Raw genomic sequence first — 27573 nt, 5'->3', positions numbered from 1 at the left:
TCAAATTATCTTTTTTTGTGAAACTCACCAAACCTCTTTCGTGTCCACCAGTGTGGTTCCTTCATCGTGGTGAAATGGACCTCTGGATGTAGCCGTAAGCGGTCGTAGAGATCTGTGGTGCCACATTTGGGCTGGCCGATGATGTAAAAGAAGGGCAGGCAGCGCAGGCGGTAATGTCTACCTGCATGCTGATGCAGGTGAGCTGGAAACGCTCTGCGCAGGTGGTCATATATTGCTTGGAAGCGCTTTGAGTAAAGGGCATACAAGTTTTTCCCATATGGATCGGCTGTTATATTCCCAAAGAATTCTTCATACCAGCAGGGGTTCTTGAGATTGGGAAGAAATATTCGAGGAATTGCAGTGAATATCTGTGGACGAGAAAGACCAGAAGGCTTATGATAGTAAACTAAGATTTGACAGAGTGTAGCTTGCACATGTTTATCTATGAAGGTGTGTATTTGCTTTATACAATACAGTTCAAAAGTTTGGGGTCAGTAAGATTTTATTGATCTTTATTGAGATTTCATTAAGAAATGAATACATTTATTCTGTACGGAGGCATTAAATTGATCATAAGTGACAGTAAAAACATTTATCAGGTTATAAAATATTTATATTTCAAATAAATGCTGTTTGAACTTTCCAGTTCAACTCATGAATTACTGACATATCCTTTGACTTTTAAAACTCTATGTAATTTAAGTTTGCCACCCATTTTTATAAAAATGATACGGCATTATCATGAGCTATGAAATCGTTTTTGGTTTGGCATGATATTATTTACAGTACTGAATTATTTGCCCCCTTGGTAAATATGATCAAAGATGGCTGTAAAAAATAAATCTGCATTGTTAATGAAAATTCAAAGTGTCAGGTCTGGGGACTGGGATGGCCATTGCAGATGCTTGGTTTTGTGCTCAGTGACCCATTTTTGTTTTGATTTTGATGTTTGTTTTTGGATCACTGTCCTGTCAGGAAGATCCAAACATGGCCCGTTATAAGATTTCTAGCAGAGGGTGTCAGGTTTTGATTTTTGATCTGTTGGTATTTGATCAAATCTATGATGCCATGTCTCTGAACAAGATGTCCAGGACCTCTGACAGAAAAGTAGGCCATCAGCATTAAAGATACTGCAGAGTATTTCATTTTACACATGGGGTACTTTGTTATCCCTGTGTGCACCAAACCCATATTAAGTGTTTGCTGCCAAAAAAAGCATTTTTTTTTTTTTGTTCCATCTGACCATAGAGGGATAAAAAAAAAAGTACCCCATGTGTAAAATGAAATACTCTGCTGTATTTTAATGCTATGGGCCTAATTTTCTGCCAGAGATCCTGGACAATGTCCAATGAAGCAACAATGTGTTTTTTTTTCATTGTTTTTTTTTATTTCTTTTATTTGTTAAAAAAAATCAAGCATATTTTGCAATTATATATATAGCAATGTAACTCAAATGCACATACGTTTGCCTCTTTCTCTCTCACTTCTCCCAGGTCAGGCACTCTTCTACGACTGAAATCCACTTTGGCTACAATCCTCCTCACAACTTCTCTCACAACTGTGTTGTCAGTAGTGAAAGACAGATTAAGAGGTTGCTGTGCCAGATGAGACACTACAGTAAGGTGATACGGTGACGGCGTTAAAAAGAGCCCTTTCTGGTCCCTCGTCAAGATGTAAGACGCCATGATTAGAACGGTGACTGTTAGTCCAAAAAGGAAGCTTAAGATTTTGATTTTCCGTACAGACCAGAGTGTCCATGGGCCCCATGCTTGATGTTGTGCTCTGTTGTTCTCTATGAAAGTCCATACACTCATCGACCTGTTGCTGGGCTTGTTTTTGTAGTACTCCAGTTTTTCATCAAAGGCGTTTAGAAGGCCATGCTTGTGGTCCATTTTTGTATTACGTTAGTTGTGTTCACTTTGCATATAAAGTGAATCGCATCGATGTGAGTTAATGTATGAGGTCTGCTCCATCATACCGCTCAGTGCACCATAACCCAAAAGAGCGGTGTTTTGCCAATGAAATCAACATCTTTCATGGAGCAGATGCTATATGGCTTCAGGTCATTGTTTATAATGGGATGTTTGTGGGCAGGAAGACAGACAGTGGAATGAGCAGGGCTTCCCGCACGCGTGGCGAGGGGCAAGACGATTGGAGCACTCCTTCAATTTAGTTGCCACAAATGACACAGCGGCAGTGGGGTTGACAGCGCACCAGCACAAACACAGTGCAGATTTGGTTGTCAAGGTCACAAACGCCCCAACAGAAGCTCAGATAACAGAAAGGTCTATTCCTGCAAGACAAAAAAAAGAGCAATAAACCGTAAATACACAAAGATGGTTCATTGATTTGAGTCTAGAAAGCAGTGGATGTTGGTAATACTCCGTTTCTGTCTCTCACACATGCCAGTAACTCTGTGATGGGGTTTGGATAAGCATCAGAGAAAGGATGGCAGGAACATCATACAGGCCACAGACTGTGTGACATATGGTGTGTGTGTGTGGGTATGCATGTACGGCTGCACAGTGTATGTGTGTTTTGGAGAGTCTAGGGCGTAATCCATTTAGACATTATAGCCTCAGGACAGGCCTAATTAAGAACACAGTAGACCAGCTGCAAGCTAATAGATACATTTATTTGACAACCTCCACTCCTTCTCTTTCCTGCTCTCTGTGTCTCTCTTACTTACGGTTTCTTCCATTCCTGGCAATGATACAAGAAATGTGTTGTGAAATTGAAGCAGAAATTCAGAGAAAAGAGATGGAAGTGCAGGGAGGTTTGAGGGGGTCTGACCTGCTCTATTTAAGGTATAACACTCCAAAGGAAGTCGAAAACCAAAGGTTTGGTGTCTTAGAAGTATCTATATGCAGAAGTTGTATAGATAGAAGTATTTATGCATACAAGTATACACCATTTACTCTACTGTTTAAAAGTTTGGGGTCGGTAAGATTTTTTTGTATTTTTTTTTAAAGAAGTCTCTTATGCTCTCTAAGGCTGCATTTATTTGATCAAAAATGGTGTAAAAACAGTAATATTGTAAATGATAGTAAAGTTTAAAATAACTGTTTTCTATCTTAATAGATTTGAAAATGTAATTTATTCCTGTAATGACAAAGCTAAATTATCAATCTAATATGCTGATTTGGCGTGCTGCTTAATATTTTTGTGGAAACTGATACTTTTTTTTCCAAATCATTCTTTGATGAAAAGAGTTCAGAAGAAGCGGATTTATTTGAAACATACATTTTATTTACTGCCACTTTTGATCCACCCTTGCTGAATAAAGTATGCATTTCTTTCTTTCAAAAAAATCTTTCTGATCCCAGAATTTTGAACAGTAGTGTATGTGTGTATATATATATATATATATATATATATATATATATATATATCCTCAAGAGGGTTTATCAAACCACAGTAACCAGTTTCAGTAACCACAAAATTTTAGTTATGATAAATAGACAGAAATCGCATTCACCTGAGGAAGTAACTGTAGTGATTAGGCTGAGGAGTAGTGGAAGTAGCGGCTCTAAATGCAGTAGTAACTTTATTACACAAAACAAAAGACCGCAGTAAACACCAGACAAAGAACAACTGAAACTGAGGACTATATATACTGAATAAACTAATGATCTAAATCAGGAACAGGTGTGTGAAATCAATGAATAACCACGACAACCAATGAAAACATATTTAGTATCCAAGACAACCAAGGAAACAGGAAATAATGAGAAACGAACTAAAAGTCCATGAAAACAAAAACAAAACAACAACTAAACAGCAAGACGCTTCATAATCATGAAATTAATTATTGGATAAAACATTGAAAAAATATAAAAATTGCTATATGTATCACTTCATTATAATGTAGGTCTACATATCACCAATATTTCACAATAATTTATATAAAAAATAATACAAATCTATATTATGCAATGTTAATTAATGTTATTTTAGGGGAATATCATTATTATAATAATAGTATTTTTTTTTGTATTTTTTTATCCATTGGACAGTTTGTTTTGGGTTTCCTTTGCTAAAACTAATGGCTTCATTCTTGATAAATGTCCGCAAGTGAATGTTTAGGACCAGCATGCTCTAATTATGTATCTTCCTTGTAATTGTGTGTTTGTATTAAACTCAAGGACACTTCCTTGCAATCTCTTCCTACAAATGTTGGAAGAGATTATCAGGCTGGTGGGGGAAAAACACAAAACTGAACAGCAAAGCATTTCTCCTCAATGTAGACCTAATGGCTTGTTTATTGCTGAATATGCGGGGTTGGAAATTCTAGAGCAGGGCTTTTAAAAACCTAAAAAAAAAAAAAACATTTTTTGCCTTGTTTTAGTTTCTTCCTTTTATTTTGGCAAATTAAAGGGCCGCCAGGATCCTCTGGTGGAGGGTTTGCCTTCATCATTTCTTCAGACAGTTCAGGGTTGTTATTTACCGCCTAATTGTGGTTAAATTTACCTTGGGGAGATCATTAACAGAAATGTGACTACTGAAGCCCACACAGACCACAGTAATCCATGCTGAACTAATAAATAGATGTGGGTCTCATAAATGATAGATAATTTCCTATTTGTGCACGAAATGGTTTGTATAACGCTCAGAGAGAGAGACAGAGAGAGAGAGAGGGTGATAGACAGAGAAATGGAGAGAGAGTAATGAAAGAAAAAGAGGGAAGGTAGTCAAAGGAGGACATGTGTGTTCCCATGGAGATGAAGGCAGGTGTCATTGATCAGTGTTGCTATGGAAAAATAGACACTGGGAGTGTTTGTATGTGTACGCTGACCTTAAATTACATCCTAGTGACAGTTGATTGAAAATAAGTGAGGTCTCGCTATCGGTGCCGAAAATAAGAGTTTGAGGTAAAGCGTAGCAACGAGGACCTCCATCGCTGTCAGCGTGGGTGTTTATTTTAAGCACAAGCGTTACATTTCTGATGATTTTAGCATGGGGTTGGGCTGACGTGTGCTGCCACTTTAAATATATTTCAGAATAACAAACCCAGCTCTAAGTGTGGGGAGGTGGCATCTGCGAGCATGTTTTCATTATGGATCTGACTGAAGTAGAGGAGGAGCCCGGGACAGAGAGAGGATGCGTTAATGTTGAAATGAACACTCGCTGCGGGAACGCCACAGCAGTCCACAGCTTAGTGATTCAGAGAAGCTTCATCATTATACCTGCCAATCAAAACGACAAGTGAGGAGCTCTACAAAGTGCAAGCCTATTGATGCTTTCGATGTTGTTTATGCAAAGCCGACACAATTCAAGGGTCCTTACAGGTTAAAGGGATAGTTCACCCAAAAACGAAAATTCTGTTATCATTTACAAAGTTATGTGTTTAGTGTGTAATTTGTGCACAACTACGTGTCATTTAAAAATAAAAAAAAGTAAAGATTTACCGTTTAGAAATTTTAAAGGCATGGTTCACAGGTGAATGATAAAGATGATGAACAATGAATGTAAGAACGACATTGCGAAAAACGATGCTCATTCATTCGTTTATACGAAACACCGTTATCCTGTCAATTATACAGTGAGGAAAATAAGTATTTGAACACCCTGCTATTTTGCAAGTTCTCCCACTTAGAAATCATGGAGGGGTCTGAAATTGTCATCGTAGGTGCATGTCCACTGTGAGAGACATAATCTAAAAAAAAAAATCCAGAAATCACAATGTATGATTTTTTAACTATTTATTTGTATGATACAGCTGCAAATAAGTATTTGAACACCTGAGAAAATCAATGTTAATATTTGGTACAGAGGTCAAACGTTTCCTGTAGTTTTTCACCAGGTTTGCACACACTGCAGGAGGGATTTTGGCCCACTCCTCCACACAGATCTTCTCTAGATCAGTCAGGTTTCTGGGCTGTCGCTGAGAAACACGGAGTTTGAGCTCCCTCCAAAGATTCTCTATTGGGTTTAGGTCTGGAGACTGGCTAGGCCACGCCAGAACCTTGATATGCTTCTTACAGAGCCACTCCTTGGTTATCCTGGCTGTGTGCTTGGGGTCATTGTCATGTTGGAAGACCCAGCCTCGACCCATCTTCAATGCTCTAACTGAGGAAAGGAGGTTGTTCCCCAAAATCTCGCAATACATGGCCCCGGTCATCCTCTCCTTAATACAGTGCAGTCGCCCTGTCCCATGTGCAGAAAAACACCCCCAAAGCATGATGCTACCACCCCCATGCTTCACAGTAGGGATGGTGTTCTTGGGATGGTACTCATCATTCTTCTTCCTCCAAACACGTTTAGTGGAATTATGATAAAAAAGTTATATTTTGGTCTCATCTGACCACATGACTTTCTCCCATGACTCCTCTGGATCATCCAAATGGTCATTGGCAAACTTAAGACGGGCCTTGACATGTGCTGGTTTAAGCAGGGGAACCTTCCGTGCCATGCATGATTTCAAACCATGACGTCTTAGTGTATTACCAACAGTAACCTTGGAAACGGTGGTCCCAGCTCTTTTCAGGTCATTGACCAGCTCCTCCCGTGTAGTTCTGGGCTGATTTCTCACCTTTCTTAGGATCATTGAGACCCCACGAGGTGAGATCTTGCATGGAGCCCCAGTCCGAGGGAGATTGACAGTCATGTTTAGCTTCTTCCATTTTCTAATGATTGCTCCAACAGTGGATCTTTTTTCACCAAGCTGCTTGGCAATTTCCCCGTAGCCCTTTCCAGCCTTGTGGAGGTGTACAATTTTGTCTCTAGTGTCTTTGGACAGCTCTTTGGTCTTGGCCATGTTAGTAGTTGGATTCTTACTGATTGTATGGGGTGGACAGGTGTCTTTATGCAGCTAACAACCTCAAACAGGTGCATCTAATTTAGGATAATAAATGGAGTGGAGGTGGACATTTTAAAGGCAGACTAACAGGTCTTTGAGGGTCAGAATTCTAGCTGATAGACATGTGTTCAAATACTTATTTGCAGCTGTATCATAGAAATAAATAGTTAAAAAATCATATATTGTGATTTCTGGATTTTTTTTTTTTAGATTATGTCTCTCACAGTGGACATGCACCTACGATGACAATTTCAGACCCCTCCATGATTTCCAAGTGGGAGAACTTGCAAAATAGCAGGGTGTTCAAATACTTATTTTCCTCACTGTATGTGTTTTAACTCCAAGTACTTTATTTATTTGCCACAACCAAGAGTTATTACTTCAAGCCTATTACTTATGATGTTAGCAAGATTTTTACATTAAAACAAAAACATCATAATTAATAAGTAGACCTCAGAGAACATTGTAAAGTGTTTAAAGGGATACTTCACTGATTAGCATTAAGCTTTGTATCAGTAGAAACCCGGTAGTATCGAATGACCGTGCTTACCTCCATCATGTCCCCCTGAGACGAGAGATTTCTGTATTGTGTGTCTGGAAAAAAAACTCAGATGACGCAAAAAAACGTCATTTTGCAGTATCGGAGGCTTTTTTGGACAGAGACTATAGAGACTACAGCCAGTAGTAGGAGCTAGTTCCGCATGTTTTTGTCCTGCCCATAGGGGGTGGGATCTCACGATAAAACGGCGTCTTTTCAGTTTCGAGTCAACTAGTATCCTAGTTGTATAATTTCTTCCTATACTGCCCTCTGTAACCGCTAGGCGTGGCTTGGGAGTGGCCTCGTAGGGCAGCGAAGCAAGTGCATTCTGGGAGTTGTTGTCTTTCATCCACATGGGCCAAAAATACATTTTCTGGCTTTTCTCAGTCTAGAAGGCACCAACTTCTAAAATAATTTCACATTTCTACAACATAAATGACCCAATTTCAATACACATTCATCTTTCCAGCGGTGAAATATCCCTTTAATAAAAATGCAGTTCATTATCCCTTTAAAAATATTATCACTATTTCAAACAGGTTTCCAGAACACCCCGAAAAGAAGTATGTCTGAATTCACAGTACTCATAAAACATTAGGCAAAAAGTACCCTGATGACCTACTTCCGGCGAGATTCTGAAGTGTGCATATGATGGATACTTTACTATCCCATGAGAACACAGGAGAAGATTCATGAATAGCCTTGAAGCGACATAGCGGACGCTGATATAGGTCACATGATAATGACAACATGGCGGACAAATAAATTCATACTACACACATTCATACTATATAGAACATACTTTTTTAGCGGTCGTGAAGTAATTACTTATTCAAAATAAGTACCTACTCAAGAGTAAACGATTTCGGACGCAGCCTTTGTTGCTATGTTGGGTTGGTAATACTCTTGAATGAGCATTTGGTTCCAGGATGCTGTGATGTTCCTTTATCAGTGCAGCAGGACATTTTTCACATACATCTCTCTGAACCCCCTCCCTCACCCATTTCCAGAGTCATAAAAAGAGGGCAGTAGAGCTGTCAAGACCACTGCCTCCGAGCACAGAGGCTACTCTGTCCGTGCCAGCCAGTGCCATGACTAATTGATCAGAGTATGGAGGAATGGATCCGGGTGGATGGAAGGGGATGCCAAGGATCTGGGGGGTGTTGGGGGAGTCGTAGCTTAAGTTGTAGCCTACAATACACCATGAGGGAGGGAGGGAGGGAGGGAGGGAGGGAGGGAGGGAGGGACGGACTGGGGGGGATGCAATACTTGGAATATTGTGAGGAGAAGCACAGCAGTAGAAGGGGCAGAATATGTGTCACAAGTTAGTGTGATCTGTGGATGCTTTTGCATATCAGTGGCCATCAAATAAATACTAAAAAAAGAATAAATGTCATTGCAATAGATAACAGAAATATCAAACCAAGTGACATTTTCATTGCACAAACACAGTTTGTAAAACATTTTACAAAGGTTTTGAATGACAAATCAACAGATAACACACTGATAAAAAAGATTCTGTGGTGAAGTAAATACTATAGAGAAAACAAATGTATTTTTAGATTGAATAAGTTAGTTCAGTCAAGAATTAAATATTAGTACTCAATTCAAGCTTGTAGAAATTAAAGCTTGAACTTAAAATAATATTCTACTTGTTTTACTTGTTGAATATTTGAGTGAATATCAAAGTTATAAAATTAAGTAAAACCTACTCAACTTTCTGATACTGGTGTTCCCATCATGCACTGGGACATGAATAATTAATAAGGTTGCATTTTCTCTGTTTTCTAGTTGTATTTTATCGTTGCTTTGGTTGTTAGGATTAGCAACTTGCTGTTTTGCTGTGCTCTACTCTATCACTGGTACCTTTATTGTGTGTTGTGTACCAAGCTTTGAGGTCTCTGTGGTCGGTTGGGTACCTCATTACCTATATTTTGTAGATATGTAGTCTTACAAAGTGAAACAAGAAATCGAATGTGTTGTTTACTGAAATTTAATGAGTAATGAGTAAATTTATGAACAAAGAGTGAGTTAAATTAAACTTTAAAGGGGTGGCATAATGCCCCTTTTTACAATGTGTAAAATAAGTCTCTGTTGGCCCCGAGAGTGTGTATGTGAAGTTTTAGCTCAAAATACCCCACAGATCATTTTTTACAGCATGTTAAAGTTGTCCCTTTTTGAGGGTCAGTAAAAACGCGAAGTTTCGTGTGTGTCCCTTTAAATGCAAATGAGCTGCTGCTTCTGGCACAGAGGGACCTGTTGTAAGATGCCTACAGAGTGACATGATATTGCATTTGTGTTACATACTGTATTGCATGTGAAAAGACGGATGTGACAGCTTTAGCAGACTCACAAATGTGCTCGACTACAACAACTCTTCCTCTTCTCAACATAGGCATATATTTATCTATCTATCTATCTATCTATCTATCTATCTATCTATCTATCTATCTATCTATATGCATTCTTGATTTTAAATGTGAGTGAGTCTGTGAAATTACAATCCACTTCTCCAGCTCAAAGAAGACACAGAAAGCAAAACGCTCGCTATCATCTCTTCCTGGGTTAATCTATATTCTCCTCTAATACACACACACTCAAACACAAACACGCATACAGACTAACAAGTACACATTCCATTTGTGCAGTGTCAATAGAGGGAAAACATGCAGGGATAACATCTATTCCACAGTCAGTACAAGTGAGAGGAAATGAATGAATGCGGCAGCCAATAGAGACGTATAATGCAGCTCAGTGGAGCCGAGTCTGAAATGGCATCAGTCAGTCACTTATATTAGTATACTGATTACATCAAACTGAATAATATTCTATGGATGCACTTAGTTACATATTCATTGAAGTCACCTATTCAAAGCATTGTGACAGTGTCAAATTTCTCTGTTAATACAATCACTCTTTTTCTTTTTTTTCTTTTTTCCCAACCTTTTTATAGACTCTCATAATGAAAGGCTTAGTTACCTGTTTGGTTAGCTGTACATGTTTACACACAATGATTGTTAATGCGTTAAAGCTGAGCTGAAATATCAACATAAATCGAAAAATGCGCAACAAAAACATTTTGACAACTACAGTACATAGCAACATTCAGAGGTCAAAATTTCTTCTATTTTGCTTCTTTTTTTAAAAATAAAATAAAAAATAAACAGTTTAACAATCTGAGTGAAAAGTTGAATTGAAAAATAAACAAACAAAAAATCTTATTGTTTTTTTTTTTTTTAAACCAATTTATTTCTGGGTTAGAGTAAAAAAAAAAAAAAAAAAATCCAAGCTTTTCAATGTGGTCTCATGCATGAAATTTGTTTCCCAACTGACAATGAGAGCGTTGATTAAATGGTCTGCAAATGAAATTGAAAATAAAGACATTATAAATGAAGGCTTTGGGTACAAAGATGTGACATCTGACAAACACAGCCCAGAAAAAGCTAAGAGAGTGACAGTTCAATTAATAGTCACACTGTGGAAAAACCTCAGATGTTCTAGTTCCCTTGTCAACACTAGGCAGCATTTGAAAATGTCTCTATTTGAAGATATATAAAATAAATATATATATATTAAGTCTAAACGTGAATGCAGGTGGTTTGTTATGGTGATAACAAAGTAGGATATGTGTAAATAGGTTAAAAATAGGTTAATATAATGAACAAAAATGCTTTCCATGTGTTTTCCCTATAACAAAATGTTAATGTTTGATTGTAAGTAAGTCATCATCAGAATGTCTAAATATATAGCTAAATGCAAAACCTAATGAAAGAAATTGTCTAAAAAACAACTATAGGGAATCCAAATGCCTTTCTATATATTTATATAGGGAGCTATACAGGTGGTTACACCATGACATTACACAAGTTTTCATTTTTTAACACCTCCATATGGCACTTAAAATAAATTCACTATTTTAATCTGAAAGATTGCATTTATTGAAACCTAATTTTTAAAAACCAAAAATAATTAAATGGAGAACAATTCACAAAAAATGTTCATAAAAATGTTCTAAATATTGCATAGTATCATAAAATCCCCTCACAATACTAAATAATAATCCAAAAATATTACTGAAAATATAATACACTGATTTTCCTAAAAAAAAGTTTAATTTCAAGGCTGTGAAGATACCAAGTATGACCTAAAAATTACGAGGCTCAGAGGGTTAAATGTATATTTTGGATGTTTTCTTTCAACTAGTCTGAAAGAATACATGTTATGGAAGCAAAATAGCCAAAAATCAATGTTTTCAGACCCCTTTTGGCCTCTGACTTGATAAGTGCCCTTTTTACATAACCTTTTTTTATATATATTTTAGTTTGTTTAAATTTGGCCCGTGACATCAATTCTCAATCGATTCTCAGCGTGTGCCTGACAACTTAGTATTCTTAAGGAACCATATGTAAGATTGTGGCCAAAACTGGTACTGCAATCACTTTCAAATTACTGTAGAGCGGTGTATCCCCTCCCCCTCCCCCCTGACTTGAGGTTGCCAGATAGGCTGCAGGATCCAGCAGGAACGTAGGCTGCTACAAGGAGCTTTCAACTAGAGCAGAGCTGGCAACCCGGATGCCGAAACACTACTGACTTCGTGATTGGTAGATAGGTGGAGGGTGGGGCATCAGGCCAAAACACAACATGACAACATCAACATCAGTTGAGGGCTGCAACTTCACTTTTAAATGACAATATCCTGGCCGGACTACTGTTGTCAGTGATATAAGTATTTGAAATGAACATGATTTCTTAATGTCTAGTGACATATCAGGGCCATTTTATGATGAATTGAAATACATTTATACATACGGTTCCTTTAATATCCCCAAAAAATGTCTGTGCGACATTTGTGCGACTGAATGTTTTTGCCTGGTGTGTCTTGCCGTAAAGGGACAGTTCACCCAAAATGATGACTTGCTTATTTACTAAACAAAAAAAGAAAGAAAATAAATTATTTTCAAAAATGTCTCAAAATGCCATCTTTTACTGCATTTTTCTTTTTTCTTACAGATAAAGTGTGCTGTATATAATGCATTTACATTCAGTGATGATTTTGTGTGCTAAATGTAATTTTGAATAAAACAATTGCATAGAAAAACATTTGTATCACATTAATCCATTCGAGCAGCACTGGGTACATCTATGTGTTCTCTGTTCTCAATGTCTCCGTTTTATCATAGTGACGGCAGCTGGTGGTGCATAACCTGAATCAGATTAACACTTGTCATTCAGTCATGTTCATTTGCAGACACAGCTTCCATAATTAATTTCAGACTTGACAATTACTTTGCAGGTGCAATGTAATTGTTTGCATTGACTCTGCCCTTGATTGTGCACTTTTATAGAGACACGCAAATTGCATATTGAATCAAGGAAAATACACTAACTGAAAAGATATCCTATTTTGTATCAATGGTTTTTGTGTGCTGTTAAGTTTGCATGTTTTTTTATTTATGCAAACCTTTACTAAATCAGGGCCTAAATGATTATTTTTGTCACTATAAACCATGTGACACTAAATGATAGCACTGTGCACTTGGTATTTATCATTGCAGTAGGTCAGTAAAGCCTGAACTTTTTTCATTAAAATGCTACTTGTCTTTTCCTAAGCTGATAAATTCAAGGGCATAAATAATACAGAAGTTATTATTAGCAACATCTTGTATAAATCGGGACCCATCTGGCAGACAGATGTGCTAATGGATGATGTTATATGAACTCCTGCTGAAGCAGGCCTTTCTCAGTGCCCCTTTATTCCCTCTCTGATACTCCAGCATGCGTATATATGATGACAGTTGAGCAGATTTGTTCTGCGTTTTGAAGAAGATGTTTGCTTCTCAGTGCTTGAAACATGGGACATGTGGTTTGCTGTTGATTTCAGGCTGTCATTGCATTGATGGAAGGCTTTAATGTCTTATTCGGTGCAGCGTGTGTAGCACCAAAGCAAGGAAGCTGGGGAGAACTGTTTATGTAATCCACGCTGAAAAGAGCAGTAGCGCAGAAGAAAAGAAGTGTAATTAAACAACAGAGATGAGAGAAAGAGAAGTTCCCTCAGGTGCTTCACTCAGCAGCCTATGTGAATACACACTTCTTAGATTATGAAAGACAGAAACCAGAAAGAAAGAAAAGGATTCAACCATCTTTATCAAGATGATTGCACCCTTATATATCAGTATCTTTCACAGATTTAGAATTAATTAAATTCAGATTTTATTTTTCAGATTTGCCACTTTATTTCTCAGAATTGCAAGTTTATATCTCAAAATTCAGACTTTATAACTCACAGTTGTGAGTTTATAACCACAATTCTGGGAAAAAGTTAGAGATGGCGCAAAAAAATCTGAATTGTTAGATAAAAAGTCACAATTACCTTTTTTATTTTTTATTCAGTGGCAGAAACAAGCTTCCATACAAATATAATAACAATTTAAAAAAATATATTAAATGAAAAATATGAATTAAATAACTAATGTAAATAGTTTTTTATTAAAAAGACAAAAGAAAACTTCAGAATTATCAGAATCAATTAATGCAGATACTCGTGGTGTTACTAATTTACTTACTTTACTAATGGAATGGACATTTTTTTAACATCTACTACTTCCATGGTCATGTGTTCAACTGTTACGTGTTTCCTGACAATGCTATTGTGTGCTTGACGGGCAACTCAGGACAGCTCTTTCCAGACCTTTTATGTCCCAGATACCCAGACAGTACAACAATAGATCCAAGTTCCTCTTGCCATTTAATCAATAGCCTGTTCTTTGTTACCATCCACAAGGAAAATTCACAAGGATAATATGTAGCAAATGTCAGCAGTGCAGTTGTGCATAAAAATGCGAAGTCACGCATATTCTGTCAGATAACAGCCACTTGAATTTATCTCATAAATAAATGATGTATTAGACTGGATTTTTAATTAGATCTGCTGCCTGGGACTTGCGATATAAAGAGTTGAGAGACAAATTGAATATAGAAGGATGGGAGATTCAGTATAGAGCATCCGTTGTGCGAATGAACAGACATGAGCTACAAATAACTCCAAGAATCCTTTTTTCATTTGCTTTTTTTTTCTGTCTCTCTCTCATCCTATTCTTTTATGTTTCTCCACCCCCGAATGCAGGTTATGGAAGGCAGCTTTCATTTTCATTCAAGGTTTTCCCTATCACAATATATTCTTGTTTTCTTCCTTCCTTTATGTGTTTCCATTGATCTTTTTGTATTTTTATAGTTTAGTAAAAGTACTAGTAAAATCCTTGTTCTGTGCAAGAGATTCCTTTGCTAAAATATAAAGGCAGTACTTTCATGTGCAGTATAAAGTCCCATTAATATTATAAAGACAACCTGTTGTTATTTAAATATAACATATCTTATAAAATCCTAAATTAAATAATTCTGGAAGTTATTTTTATTTATTTTTTTAAATAGTTATATTTGTACCTACTGAGTAATGCTGTATAATCATTTTTTCACAAACTATTTGCAATTTAATCATCATTTCTCATTTATAAATTTCTTTTTACTTTTTCAAACTTTTTTCTATCTATCTATCTATCTATCGTATATATATCTTCACTGAAATTTTTAATGAAAAAGAGTTTTTCAGCAGCCACCTGTGCTCTCCTGACCCCAATTTGAAAACCCCATCTTTAAATGAACATAATACTGTAAATAAAGTGTATGATTAAAAATGTCAAACTAAGTCAAATAAACCTGTATGTACTGTATATATTACTTCTAACACCATCTGCTTTCCCATCACTCCATGCATGCATGGCAGAATTGTGCTTGAATATAAAAGACCTAAAAATGTAATTTGTGGCAATCACAAATTACGATTGTGGCAACAATTTTAGAAAACAAACTCGACAGACAGCACACTTTGTTCTTCCCTTTCTCAGTAGACCATGCTATTCTGAACCCAAACAATGCAGCCTCTTTTGACCAGAGAATGCCATCGGCCTCGTCCTATCTTTGGATAGTGGCTGGCTAATGTTCCATGCATCATTAAAGAGGGCAGCAGACCAATGCTCCTGGCACAGATCACCAGAAGAGAGAGGGGGAGAAGTGAACTCATTCAGCCCAGCATTCAGAGGCCGTCCTCCCTCCATTGATACTGGTGCACAATATTTATGTTTCTGCTCCAAATAGACATGGAAGAAGAACTGAGGACTGAGCCTCAGGGGGCCTGACGCCTCAAGTAAAATCATATTAGGACTTAATCTGATCTAATTCTGTGCCTGTTGATAATACCTATTCACTAGTGCAGGTGCTATAAATACACTGTATTGGGGGAAGGGGGCACTGGGAAGGCCAATGTCTCGCTGTTTGTGGTTTGCATAGTTTCGTGTAGCCAGATCTCTGATTAAAAAGAGTTCTGGTCCTTATTACAGCTTATTATAGTGAAGAACAGTCTGAGAATGTCTGACCGACTTTGCTTGCTTTACTATAACAATATATATATATATTACTATAGTAATAACAGTAAATTAAGCATAATTACATGCAACTAACCCCAAACCCTAATCCTAACCCTATACTAAGTACATCTACTTAACTAATATTACTCGGTACTTAAATGTACAATTACACAAGGACATTTTAAAATAAACTGTAACCTTATGTTACAATGTTCTGATGTCTACATTTAAATTTAAATTTACATGCCTAAACTTGTAGCATTTAAAAAGTTTCATTTTAGTTTTTATTTGTTTTTTCAAAACAAAATGGAATATTAAGATACATTTTTAAGATTTGATAACCTGATAAACTTTGGTAAATCCTTAAAAAGCACTTGCTGAATCTGGTAACTTGTAAACATGTTTGCAGACGGACCGAGTTAAAAAAAAAAATAACTGCGTGCCCTGAACTGCACAAGGCCAGCCAATCAGATAATAGCTTGCCAGATTGTGAATGTACTTTCCAGGTTTGTGTCCAATATGCATCAGACGGTCAGTGAGTGGACTGTGGGTGGTCCGTGGGTGTGCCGTCTGTGGCTGAGACTATGTTAGGGATGACGAGCATAGAAATGCACAGAAAAACTGCAAAACAAGATCTATTTTTTATTTTATTTTATTTAATTTTTGAATGAAAGGATGAGCATTTAAGCTACTGAGCCAAATACTGGGTAGGGATATGCATAAATGAAATACTTTCCTCAGATTTACTCTTATACAGAAGCTATAGAGTAATGCAGCCAGGAAGTAGCCTACATAACATCAGCTCACTAAAGTTTTTTTTTTTTTTTACATTTATGCACTTATGTAAGCTTATAATATGAAAAAAAAAATTAGGAATAGATTGTGCGTAAGAGTTAATGTATGTATTCATATTTTCAAAAAGTAAAGCAACGTAACCCTGAGGCACCCTGCATGATGAATCATTCTGGTGGAATGGGCCATCATCCTGAAAATTACTTCCCCTCATGCTTCTTTTCATCTCTCTGGTGATAATCCATACTATCAAAGTCTTGAAGCAGTCCTTGCAAAGCACTGTCTTTGATTTAATTATTTTAAGCCCCAAATTAAGCAATTAGGCAATAAACAGGAAACAAGTATTACATGGGTTGAGTAGCACGTCCATTACAGTAAATGTCACAAGGTCACTTAAGAGTTACCAGAAATATTTTAGGACTGAACTCAGCAGACCATTAACACAAGCTCACTATAGCTCACTGAAGCAGGCAGACACATCTCCCTATTTGGCAGTTTCAGACAGGCTTACACCATTATGACTGGCTAACACAACACAAGAAATTAATACGACTCAGGCCGACACCATTAAGACTAGCAAAAGCACTCATGCAAGTTAATGCTGCATATAAATGACTCCACAATGGCACTAACGGTCCTCTGTACTTGTAGGAATGTTAGCATGTCTGAAATACACTACAAGGCTTGAGGCGACATCAATTTATATTACCACGGATGGCCAAATATTTCGCTGACTAGGTTATCAATTAACAATTGGTGAAGTGTGGAGTTAAATATTTTAGTCAAACATCTTCATTGTTGTCGTGAGGTTCACTTCAACTGCAGTGGCTGTGAGTCCTGCAAAGAGGGCCAGCACAACAAAGAATGATTCCAGTTTAAGAAATCAAGTTCACAATTTGTCATATGGATGAAGTGCATCTCAAATGACATAAATTAACTTTGACATTAATGCTGTCATTTTTATTAAATTTATGGAATTGTATTATTTTATCTTAATATATTTACTTATTTTTATTTATAAATGTACATTTGAGATGTGGGGTTGGTAATGGTATATAATGTTTTTGAAAGACATTATGCTCACGAATGCTGAATTTAGCATATTTGCAAAGTAACCATGACAACTAATGGTGGCAGGAACATAGGAACAAAAACAAGAAAACTAAACGTCCATAAAGAAAATGAAAGTGAAAAAAGCCAAAACGTGACAGCACTCCCCTCCTCCGGAAGGCAGCTCCTGATGCCGAAACAAGTCCAGTATATGCGGAGGTAGAGGTCTTCACAAAGGGAGTGTCAGGGCAGGTGGCAGGAGAGTGTACCAAGGCGGATCAGATGGTGGGAGGAGCCAGGGCCAGACCACCAGCGATTGAGCCAAGATTTCTGGATACTCGGGCGAAGCTGAGGCGATGTCAGGACTGGACGAGACCGCAGGATCCGGAGGCCTAGGCAGAGCCACAGCAACAGACACCTGAGGTGGAACCAGGGTACCGGAGGACTGGGGCGACTCATGTGCGACCGAGGACCAGGGCAGAGCCGGAGGGAAGGCGGAGCCTGGTGGATCCTTAGGGGAGGAGAGACGAAGTGCAGCGAAAGGCCCGGAAGTCCATGGCGCAGGCAGAGCAACGTCTGACCAAGTTGCAGCCGGGGAGACGAGGGAGCCCGGTGGAGTTGTGAGGACAACAGTCCCAGGTGGAGCCAAGGGGGCAAGGAGCCAAGGTGGAGCCAACTGGTTAACAGCCAAGGTGGAGTAACAGGATCAAAAGCTTGAGATGAAGCCAGGGGATCCACTTTCAAAGGCAGAGCTGGCGGCCAAAAGATCCGCGACGAATCCAACTTGAAGGGTGGAACCAATAGAGGAGGAGACGAGGGACTGGAGAGAGCTAACAAATTTGGGTAGAAGGACTGACTGGCTTGGGCAGAGGAGGCGAGAGTGGGAGGCATGGCAGGAGTTTCATCAATGGCATAGTCTTTGCACTGGGCAACGAAACAGTCCTGGTGCTGAGCAATGCCACATGCTTAGTGATGATCGGAACCAGCAGCAATGAAGATATGAAGATTGGGGGTGAAACAGATGTCTGTGGTGGGTATCAGCTCCGGCATCGGGTCTGTGGTGGGCTCAGGTTCTGTCTCCGCGGTGAGGGTGGGCTGTGTGTCTGCAGTGGCCATAAGAGATGTCATTAACTGGGGGTAGACGCACTGTAGACATCTGAGGATGGCTTCTCTCCACGTTCCTCTTCCCAAATCAGGTAAGTTGAGGTGGCTGTAATAGTTCGCTCCAATCCAGTAGAGCGATTTCAGCTTCTCGTCATCAAAGTGAGAGTGCTGGGAGAGCTGGCAGAAGAGTCCATCGGAAGCCCATCACGGGCAAGGACAATAAACTTGGCTGCATGATCCATTATAAATCCTTTCCTAGTCTGGTGTTCTGTCACGAGTTAGTTCACAAAGATGAAGATGAGAGTAGTCGTACTTCAAATAGAGAGTAGTCGTACTTCAAATAGTCAAGCAACTTTAATAAAATAACAGAAAAATCAATGTAACAATATGTGACTCAACATAAACGACACCAGACAATGAACAGAAATAAATGAAGGCCTTAAATACACAGGCAAGTGAACCAGATACAAAACAGGTGTGCTCTAATTAGCAGAGATGGGGGACTCGAGTCACATGACTTGACTCGAGTCGCAAATTTAAGGACTTGAGACTTGCTTGACTAAATTAAGAAAATGACTCGACTTGACTTTGACTTGAGATCCAATGACTCGAGAATGACTTGATATACATTTTTTTATAAATCATCGCAACATCAATTGATGAACAAAATGAAAGCAACGGAACCATTGATGCCAGTCATCAGATTCTGCGCGATTGCGTGACGCTGCACAAGCCCAGAAAAAACATACATTGCGGTGAACGCGGCAGCGCGCTAAATACAAAAACATCTCCCAGCATCGTTTCTTGGGCTTTATGCACAGCTGCACTACTTCCTGAACTTCAGCCAGCTCTTTGTTTCCTGTCTGCCATTATTGGACAAACTGATTAATCCAGGTGTGCCTGACCTCAGTAACAATAATCAGACACACCTGGATTAATCAGTTTGTCCAATAATGGCAGACAGGAAACAAAGAGCTGGCTGAAGTTCAGGAAGTAGCGCAGCTGTGCATAAAGCTGTACACATAATAACTGGCAAGGGATATCGGACGACCATCACAACCTCGAACAGTCGAACTTCATTCACCATGTCTAAAAGTATGGCTTGTTTAAACCTGTTTGTTATAGTTAGTTTGACTATCTTTAAATCTAGAGAGAATATTGGTCAAAACAGCATGCCTCTTTATACACAAATGTTTTCAAATGTAGCTTAATGTTGTCAACATTCAAATGATAATTAATGATGGCATATGTTTTGTATAACATTTGCCACATTTCTTTCAAATCATGCTTTAAAGCCAAATATGTTGTTCTTTCCAATGACAAAAAAACAACATAGAAAACTTAATGTTTTGTCGTGTTTTATGTTTCTCTTAAAGCAGGGTAAGATGTTATCAGGGGGTTGGGGGCAAAATGCCAGCAGAATTAATATGCACCCAAAATTCAAAATGTGGTGGAAAAATTGCCCTAGTATGAGTTATTTTTATAATTATAACTTAAGATATTAAAAAATATTTCCAGAATATTGGCGCAATTGCAAATGTGATAATGATTTTATAAAACAGTTCAGTAAACAAAGAGTGAATATTGTGATGTGACATTTTAGACATACTATTCCAAATATGATCTGTTTTTGCTCTATTTCTCCAATGACAATAGTTCCAAACAAGCCACAGAAATAGTTATGCATATTTGTGATTCAGTGACCTAGTTGCTTAGTTCCAGAATGAATCTGCCATTTTGAACAAATCAGTTGAATGAATGCTTCTATGACTCGTACATTAAGACGGTGATTTGGCGCCACCTATTGGCGGTTTTAACTTCATAATTAAAAATATATAACTTATATAAAGGGGATGCCAGTGTGAAGAATGCCATTTGATGGCATAGGAACCATTATACTTGAATTGTGAATTGTTTAATACCTTTTAATGGTCGCCTGCAATGTTTGAGGCATATTTATTTTTTCACGCTTTAATGTTGGCCTAATTTCAGTTACATTTACATTTTAGGCTATGTAGTTTGAAATTTTATTTATTTTTTAGATTTTTATTGTAGAAACCACTCAGCTGTATGTGGAAATGCATATTTAAAAAAAAAATGTTGCAAATAAAACCATAGTCCACAACTTCTGTAATTCTGTAATTTTAACTTATTTTAATATATAAATTCAGTGAAATCATCAAACGTTTGTATGACTTGCCATTGACTTGTGACCCAAGCTACGACTTGACTTGACTTGCTTGACATAAAGCAGTGACTTGACTTGACTTGACTTGCTTTTCACAAAATTGACTTGGACTTGCTTGAGACTTGCTTGTGACTTGCACATGTGTGACTTACTCCCACCTCTGCTAATTAGTAACATACTTAGTGACCATGGCTGTGTTCGAAATCGCCCGCTATACCCTCATTCACTATTTCCTACATTACTCCACCAATAATGTTCACTCGAGGGAGTGAATGAAAACAAGTGAGCAAATGTGGACAAGTGGGCGCGTGACTCTCATAGTGCATTATAGGTATTCTCTAGCCATTGGGCATTCATCTGTTGTACACTCATAGTTGCGATGCACTCGATAACGTCCACTGTGGTTTCGGACACCGCTACAAATGGCTGTCCCCTCAAATAGTGCCATATTTAAGGGTATAGGGGGCAATTTTGGACAGCCCATGACAGCTAATGATGGCAGGAACATAGGAACAAAGGCAAGCAAATTAAAATGTCCATAAAGAAAATGAACATGAAACAAAGTAATATTGTGAATATTAAAATTAAATTAATTCCTGTGATGACAGAGCTGAATTTTCAGCAGCTATTACTTCAGTCTTCAGTGTCACATGACCCTTCAGAAATCTTATATGTTCTAATATGCTGTTCTAATATATAATTATAATATGCTGATTTAGTGATCATGAAACATTTGTTATTGTTGTAAACAGTTGTACTTCTTAATATTTTTGTAAAAACCATGCTATTTTTTTTCAGAATTCTTTGATGAATAGAAAGTTTAAAAGAACAGCATTTATTTGTAACATTATAAATGTATTTACTGTCATAAACTGTATTAATTTACCTCATATGGTCACACTTTAGTTCAGGGTCCAATTCTCACTATTAACTACGACTTGTGCCTCAAAAAACTCCTAAATACTGCTTATTAATAGTTAGTAAAGTAGTTGTTTAGTGTATGTATTGGGTAGGATATGGTCATGCAGAATAAGTCATTAATATGTGCTTTATAAGTACTAATAAACAGTCAATATTCTAGTAATATGCATACTAATAAGTAAGTACTTATGGTGAGAATTGGACCCTAAACTAAAGTGTTACATATGTATGTATTCTAATTGATAAAGGGTTTGAACTGATTGGAATCAACCATTTGGACTTTTGACTCGAAGCCTTAGTTCATGAGATATCCAGCCCTTGTGACTACGAGCTCAGTTCTCCTCACAGTACTGGATTTAATCTACTTTCAAAGTTTTTAAAAGATCATTCTTTCTCGTGTAGGCCTCACATTAATAAAAATTCAAAGATGTGTAATATCTGATTTGCTGGGGTATGAAATTGCAAAAAGAGAGAATGGAGAGCCTTTATAGAGCATAAATCGTGCCAGTGAACAGATGACATGAGCCATAAATAACTGAATTGTTTCTCATTGGCTTTTTTTTCCAACTTTCATCCCCTTTTATTTCCCCCCCAAAGGTTATTGGGGACAGCTTTCATTTTTTTTTTTTTAAATTAAAAAGAGGTTTGCCAGGGGCTGGGCACAAACAATCCACGCACACACATAGGTAGGAGGAAGGAGGTATTCACAGAAATACACACACACAAACACAGCTCCATGTCAGAAGCCAAAGAGCATCTGTCTGCCTGTCTGGCCAAGTTTTGTGGCTCTCAGAAGAAAAAGGAAGAGAAATGTTAATAAAGGCCTTGAGCCCTATAGTGTGAGCTGTGAGGTCTGAGAGACCCTGAGACCACTACTGAGTTTCATCTCACTGCTGAAAGCAATAGAAACAGTATATGAAAAGCACCTTTTATACAAAAATGTGCTATTATGGGATTCCTGGAGAAGTTTTATGTAATGTTATGATGATAAAAATTATTGTAAAAAGTCAAGTTATCCATTTTTGTCTAATCACAGGCCAAGTGTAACAAAAAATATTTGGCCAATGACCATGACACATAAAATTTGACATGTAATTACATTACATTGGGAGTATGACAGTTAGAAATTAATGCAAAGTGAACGCATGAAACATATAGTTAGAAACACTAAACAGAAACAGAATTGTTAAAAAGGAAAAAAAAACTAAGTAGCAAATTTTGTTGTAAGAGTAAGAAAAAAGAAAAGCTAAAATGGTTATTTCTTGACACAAGTACAGTATTATGAGGTAAAATATGATTAAATTCACAAACCAAACCTTTCATACTATAATTATTATTATTATTATTTTGCCATGTGAAGCTGAAATGTGTGTGTGTGTGTGTGTCTGTCTGAGTGTATGTTCATACATGTTTGTTAGACATTTAGACTATGCGTGTATGTGTGCTCTTGCAGGCATAAGGTCAGACTGCAGACTGTCTGTGTGTGTGTGTGTGTGTGTGTGTGTGTGTGTGTGTGTGTGTGTGTGTGTGTGTGTGTGTGTGTGTGTGTGTGTGTGTGTGTGTGTGTGTAGGCAGACAGTGGGTCAGAGCGATGAAGGGTTTGGTCGTTGGTATGGATAGCATGTTGACTCAGCACTGAGTTATATATTCTGCAGCTGTTATGATCTGGTGAATGTCTTTCTAAGGAAGAGACTCTCCAGCCATTCAATACACACTCCTTTTGCCAACAATTACTAATACATCACAGCCTTACACTCCAGAGTGCAGTAGCCATGACAAACATGAAAGCTCTCCATGGCAATTTCCTGAGGTGATAGAGCAACGCTTTAAATTCTTACAACATTAAATATATATATACCTTCACTTTAAATTGCTCTGAATTTATTGTTGATTAGTATTAACCAACTACAGCCTGATTAACAGGTGCTTTACAGTACAGCATGGATTTCAACACGTTTCAACATTGTAGATGTAACCTGTTGTCGTTGAATAATGTAAGACTAGATCCATCTGTTTGTTTTTCTTTCTTATCTGTTTAATGGGGGAAATACCAACAACATGATACCCAAGTTAAACGTGTTCTTCTCTCATTCGCCACTGCTGTTCCTAGGACAACATTCCTTCAGTCTATTTTTCTCATTCTAAACCCTGTTCCTAAAATCACAGTCAGGGGTGGAGCTTATTGGATGGTGGCAAGTGGGATCGCTGGAGTTCTAGAACTGGATAAAGCTATATCAATTGGAAAATGGCCAGAAATTGTTCATGACTGACTTATTTATTAAAATAAAATCACATAGGCCTATATATTCCATATGTACATATGTTGTCTGCTTGTACATGTACATGAATTAATCGCATTAAATGCTGTGTGATTAATTATGGAAGTGTTTATTGTGCTGTAGGTACCTAGAAATAGCTCAAGTGCAATAGTCTACCCTTCCAAAAAATTACCATGGTAGCAGGCCCCTAGCATTCACAAAAACACTTGCTAACTTAGTATTAGCCACCATCACCAAAAAGAAAAAAAGTTAAATTAAATTATAGGGTTAATTGCTGGGCCATTTGATGTCACAAAATGTTTGCAGAGAATATTTCACATTCAAAGATTTTGTTAAGATTTTATTACGATTAAGATCAAAGATTTAAACCTGTGGAGGTGAGGACAACATTTATTTATTTATTTTTTTAAACAAAAATGAATCCCTTTAGCTAAAAATGTTATAAAAAAAATTATCTGGAGAAATATGTTTAAAATGAATGTTGGTTATGGGAACCAGTTACATTTTGATACAAGATTTAGAAGCCTGTGATAAATTATGACGTCTGGCAATATACATTTGGTAAATTTTAAAATTCGTTGTGTGATATTGGTTTGATTTTTAAAAAATATATATTGTCCTCATTCTGGTTTGTCTCCCTTATTTCTGTGTGCCTGTCTATCCAACCTCTCAACTTGAATGTGATATAAATACACAATCAAACTTTAGTTATTAACAAAAGTTAATAGCTAAATATTTGGTGAAATTGAAATTGTCTGATGCTATTCAACAAAGAGTGAAAATCGCAGCCTACCAACCGACCCCTGAATTTACGGTTTTAGAGTAGCCTAACAATAACTATGGTATTTTAGCGTAAACTGTGGTTAACATGGTAAATGTTTGTAAGGATAATAATGCCGCTGAACTTGCCGGAGGTCGTACACAGCGAATCTTCTGTCACAGCAACATCCCATCCGATCTCAATGAAACATTGTGCGTGTGAAAAACCTGATGACAGCCGCTATTTACGAAGCGTTTCTCAATGGACTCGTTTTAGAAATCATCTTTTTGACGTTAACATCCAGTCAGTGTCAGACGGAGCATCGCTATAAAGCGCCTCGCTCTCATCTAATGTTTGGGTAATCTATTAGCCTGATTCAAACGTGAACAATCTTTTCAAAAATACCTTCATATCACTCGCGTTGAAAACTTACCTTGACTACTTGTCCAGCTTTAATATTCCATTGAACGCTTGTGATTGCATTTGAGTCCGCGATATAGAGAACTTTCTGAGCGACTGAGTTGATGAAAGCCTTTCTGTCTCTGTTCAAGCACAAATGCTCTCTCTCTCTCTCTCTCTCTCTCTCTCTCTCTCTCTCTCATCAGGGGTTCAGTCAGTAGAGATACGTTGCATGCTGCTGCTACTACTGATGTGCATGTGCTGTGGTCCGACCAATCAACTATTTATGAAATCAATCTACTTGAGATTAATTATAAAACTGAACAGAAGAGCAAAATATTTAATGGACTAAAACATTAAAATATGGAGGGATAGGTAACCTTTTTTATTCTGTGAAAATATGACATTCATAACTTTTATAACAATGAGTGAGTTGAATAGCCTATGTAAATGTGAATTTCGCGACAGTTTCGCAAAACAACCTGTAGCCTATGAAATTAACGTTGTTAATTGTTATCGTTGTTGTTTGCAAAAGACAAGTTGATCCCGCCCTTGTGCCAGTACAGTCTTCAAAGAAGTTATTTTGATTAAAAACAGAAAGTGCAAAAGTATTTTCTTCACTATTGTGACGTATATCAAAGTCCCTTTCAAGGAAAGTCTGTTCACTTGGTGGCCATATTTGCAACGCCTAATATTATTAGCCAAGTATTATTTGGCTATAAATGAGATTCTGAAGTGTGCATTCAATGGACACTTTACTATCCCATGAGGCCACGGGAGGGGATTTATGAATGGAGGTGAAGCACAACTGATGCTTTTTAGGTCACATGATAATGACAACATGGCAGATGTAGTAGCCTACGTCCGGATTACATTCTACAGTACATAGTACCTACTGAGACAGTACGCGATTTCGCGATTTGCTCTTTTACTTAGAAGGCGGGACGTATTCCGCCATATTGCACATTGCAGTTTCTCCATTTAATAAGTAATAGCAGTGAACTGTCTTTCCATAGTCTTTGCGTATATCCAAAGTGAAATGGCTTCTCGGACCAGAAAAATAGTGGCCAGGATTTGATTTTGTCCATAGGGAATTGATTGGATTGTTGGATTATCGTGGTTTGCTTTATAGCTTTGATCTCATGTGTGACAGGTTTTCCCACCCTCACGCCAGTAAACACGTCATCAGAGAAGAGATGTCACTGCAAGAGAGTTATTAGGGCACATGAATTTTAAATGCATAATGATGTGCACAGATAAATCATTTATAGTAAATTACAATAGGCCTATTCCATATAAAAAATAAAAAAAAATGTCGATTTTTATTTCATGGTGACTTTAAAGATGCCTCATATAAAGTGTGACAGAAGTATTTGCAAATTTCCAAAGTGCTGAATTTCTTGAAACTGGTGATATCTCACCCATTCATTGGTTAACATTTTGACGGTCATGTAGCCTATTAGTTCATTCAGAAAAGGATGCAATGGTTTTTTGCCAAGGGAACCAGCTTTGCACTGCACTAGTTATTTTTATACATCTACAAGCTCGTATAGCATTCAAATACAATAAACATTGCCTTAATCCTCTTCACTTTGATGGATTCACAAAAGTCCATGGTTGAGCTTTAAAATGTATGGTGTATGTGGTCATGCACATGATAAAACCAAAAACTCAAAACCTTTGGCAGGCCACAGATACTTTTTCCAATGGGAGGAAAAAATGATCACTCAAGATAAATTCACTGCAGTAGAGATGCCAAACTAAATCAGTGGTAAAAAGAAGCATGGGCAGTTTGAACAGAAGTCATTGCATAATTGTTATTGATTGGGTCAAAATTGATTATTCTGTTTTCTAGCACTCAGACTGCAGTCATGGCAATTTGTCAGACCTCAAATATAAGACAATAACCAAGAATCAAAGTCTCTACAAAATATAGCTGTAATTGGCTGTACTGAGTATTCATCAAGTCCAGAAGTTTTTGAGAAGAGACTTTTCATTTGTTAAACTGAATAAGGGGGGTGACAATATACCATACTCAACAAAAAAATAAATGTCCTCTCACTTTCAACATCTTTTATTTCCAACAAATGTCTTAACGTGTAAAGATTTGTATGAACATAAAAATATTCTACAGTTTGATGAACAGAAATGGAATAATGAGTCCCTGAACAAAGGGGGCAAGGGTCCAAATAAAAAGTAGCAGTCAGTATCTGGTTAAGTACTACACTGCCATGTGTTGGCAGTTAATTAAATGTAGGCCTACATGCGTTTTACCATTTTAATCCAATTACAGTAATAGGCCACCTGAAAGTGTAATTCAGTT

The 27573-nt window shown here is 37.4% G+C and overlaps 1 protein-coding gene across 2 annotated transcripts in view; it reads right to left on the bottom strand.

The window, feature by feature from the left end:
* chst15 (carbohydrate (N-acetylgalactosamine 4-sulfate 6-O) sulfotransferase 15) overlaps positions 1–25423 on the bottom strand; it is a 29813-nt gene extending 4390 nt beyond the window's left edge. The window contains exons 1-4 of one of the 2 annotated variants that reach the window (XM_084097369.1): positions 25285–25360; positions 12147–12262; positions 1464–2293; positions 29–368 (exon numbers count right to left, since the gene is read on the bottom strand). In XM_084097369.1, coding sequence (XP_083953495.1) covers positions 29–368; positions 1464–1892 — 769 coding nt within the window. In that variant the 5' untranslated portion in view covers positions 1893–2293; positions 12147–12262; positions 25285–25360. Of the gene's footprint in view, positions 1–28; positions 369–1463; positions 2294–12146; positions 12263–25284 lie in introns of both variants that reach the window. The other variant, XM_084097368.1, reaches the window with a different exon arrangement.
* Between the last annotated feature and the right edge of the window lie 2150 nt (positions 25424–27573).

The sequence above is a fragment of the Abramis brama genome (genome assembly GCF_963993115.1).
Source record: "Abramis brama genome assembly, chromosome: 21".
Taxonomy (NCBI): Eukaryota; Metazoa; Chordata; class Actinopteri; order Cypriniformes; family Leuciscidae; genus Abramis; species Abramis brama.
The sequence above is the reverse complement of the archived record's forward strand: the minus strand, read 5'-3'. Positions and strand labels throughout refer to the sequence as shown.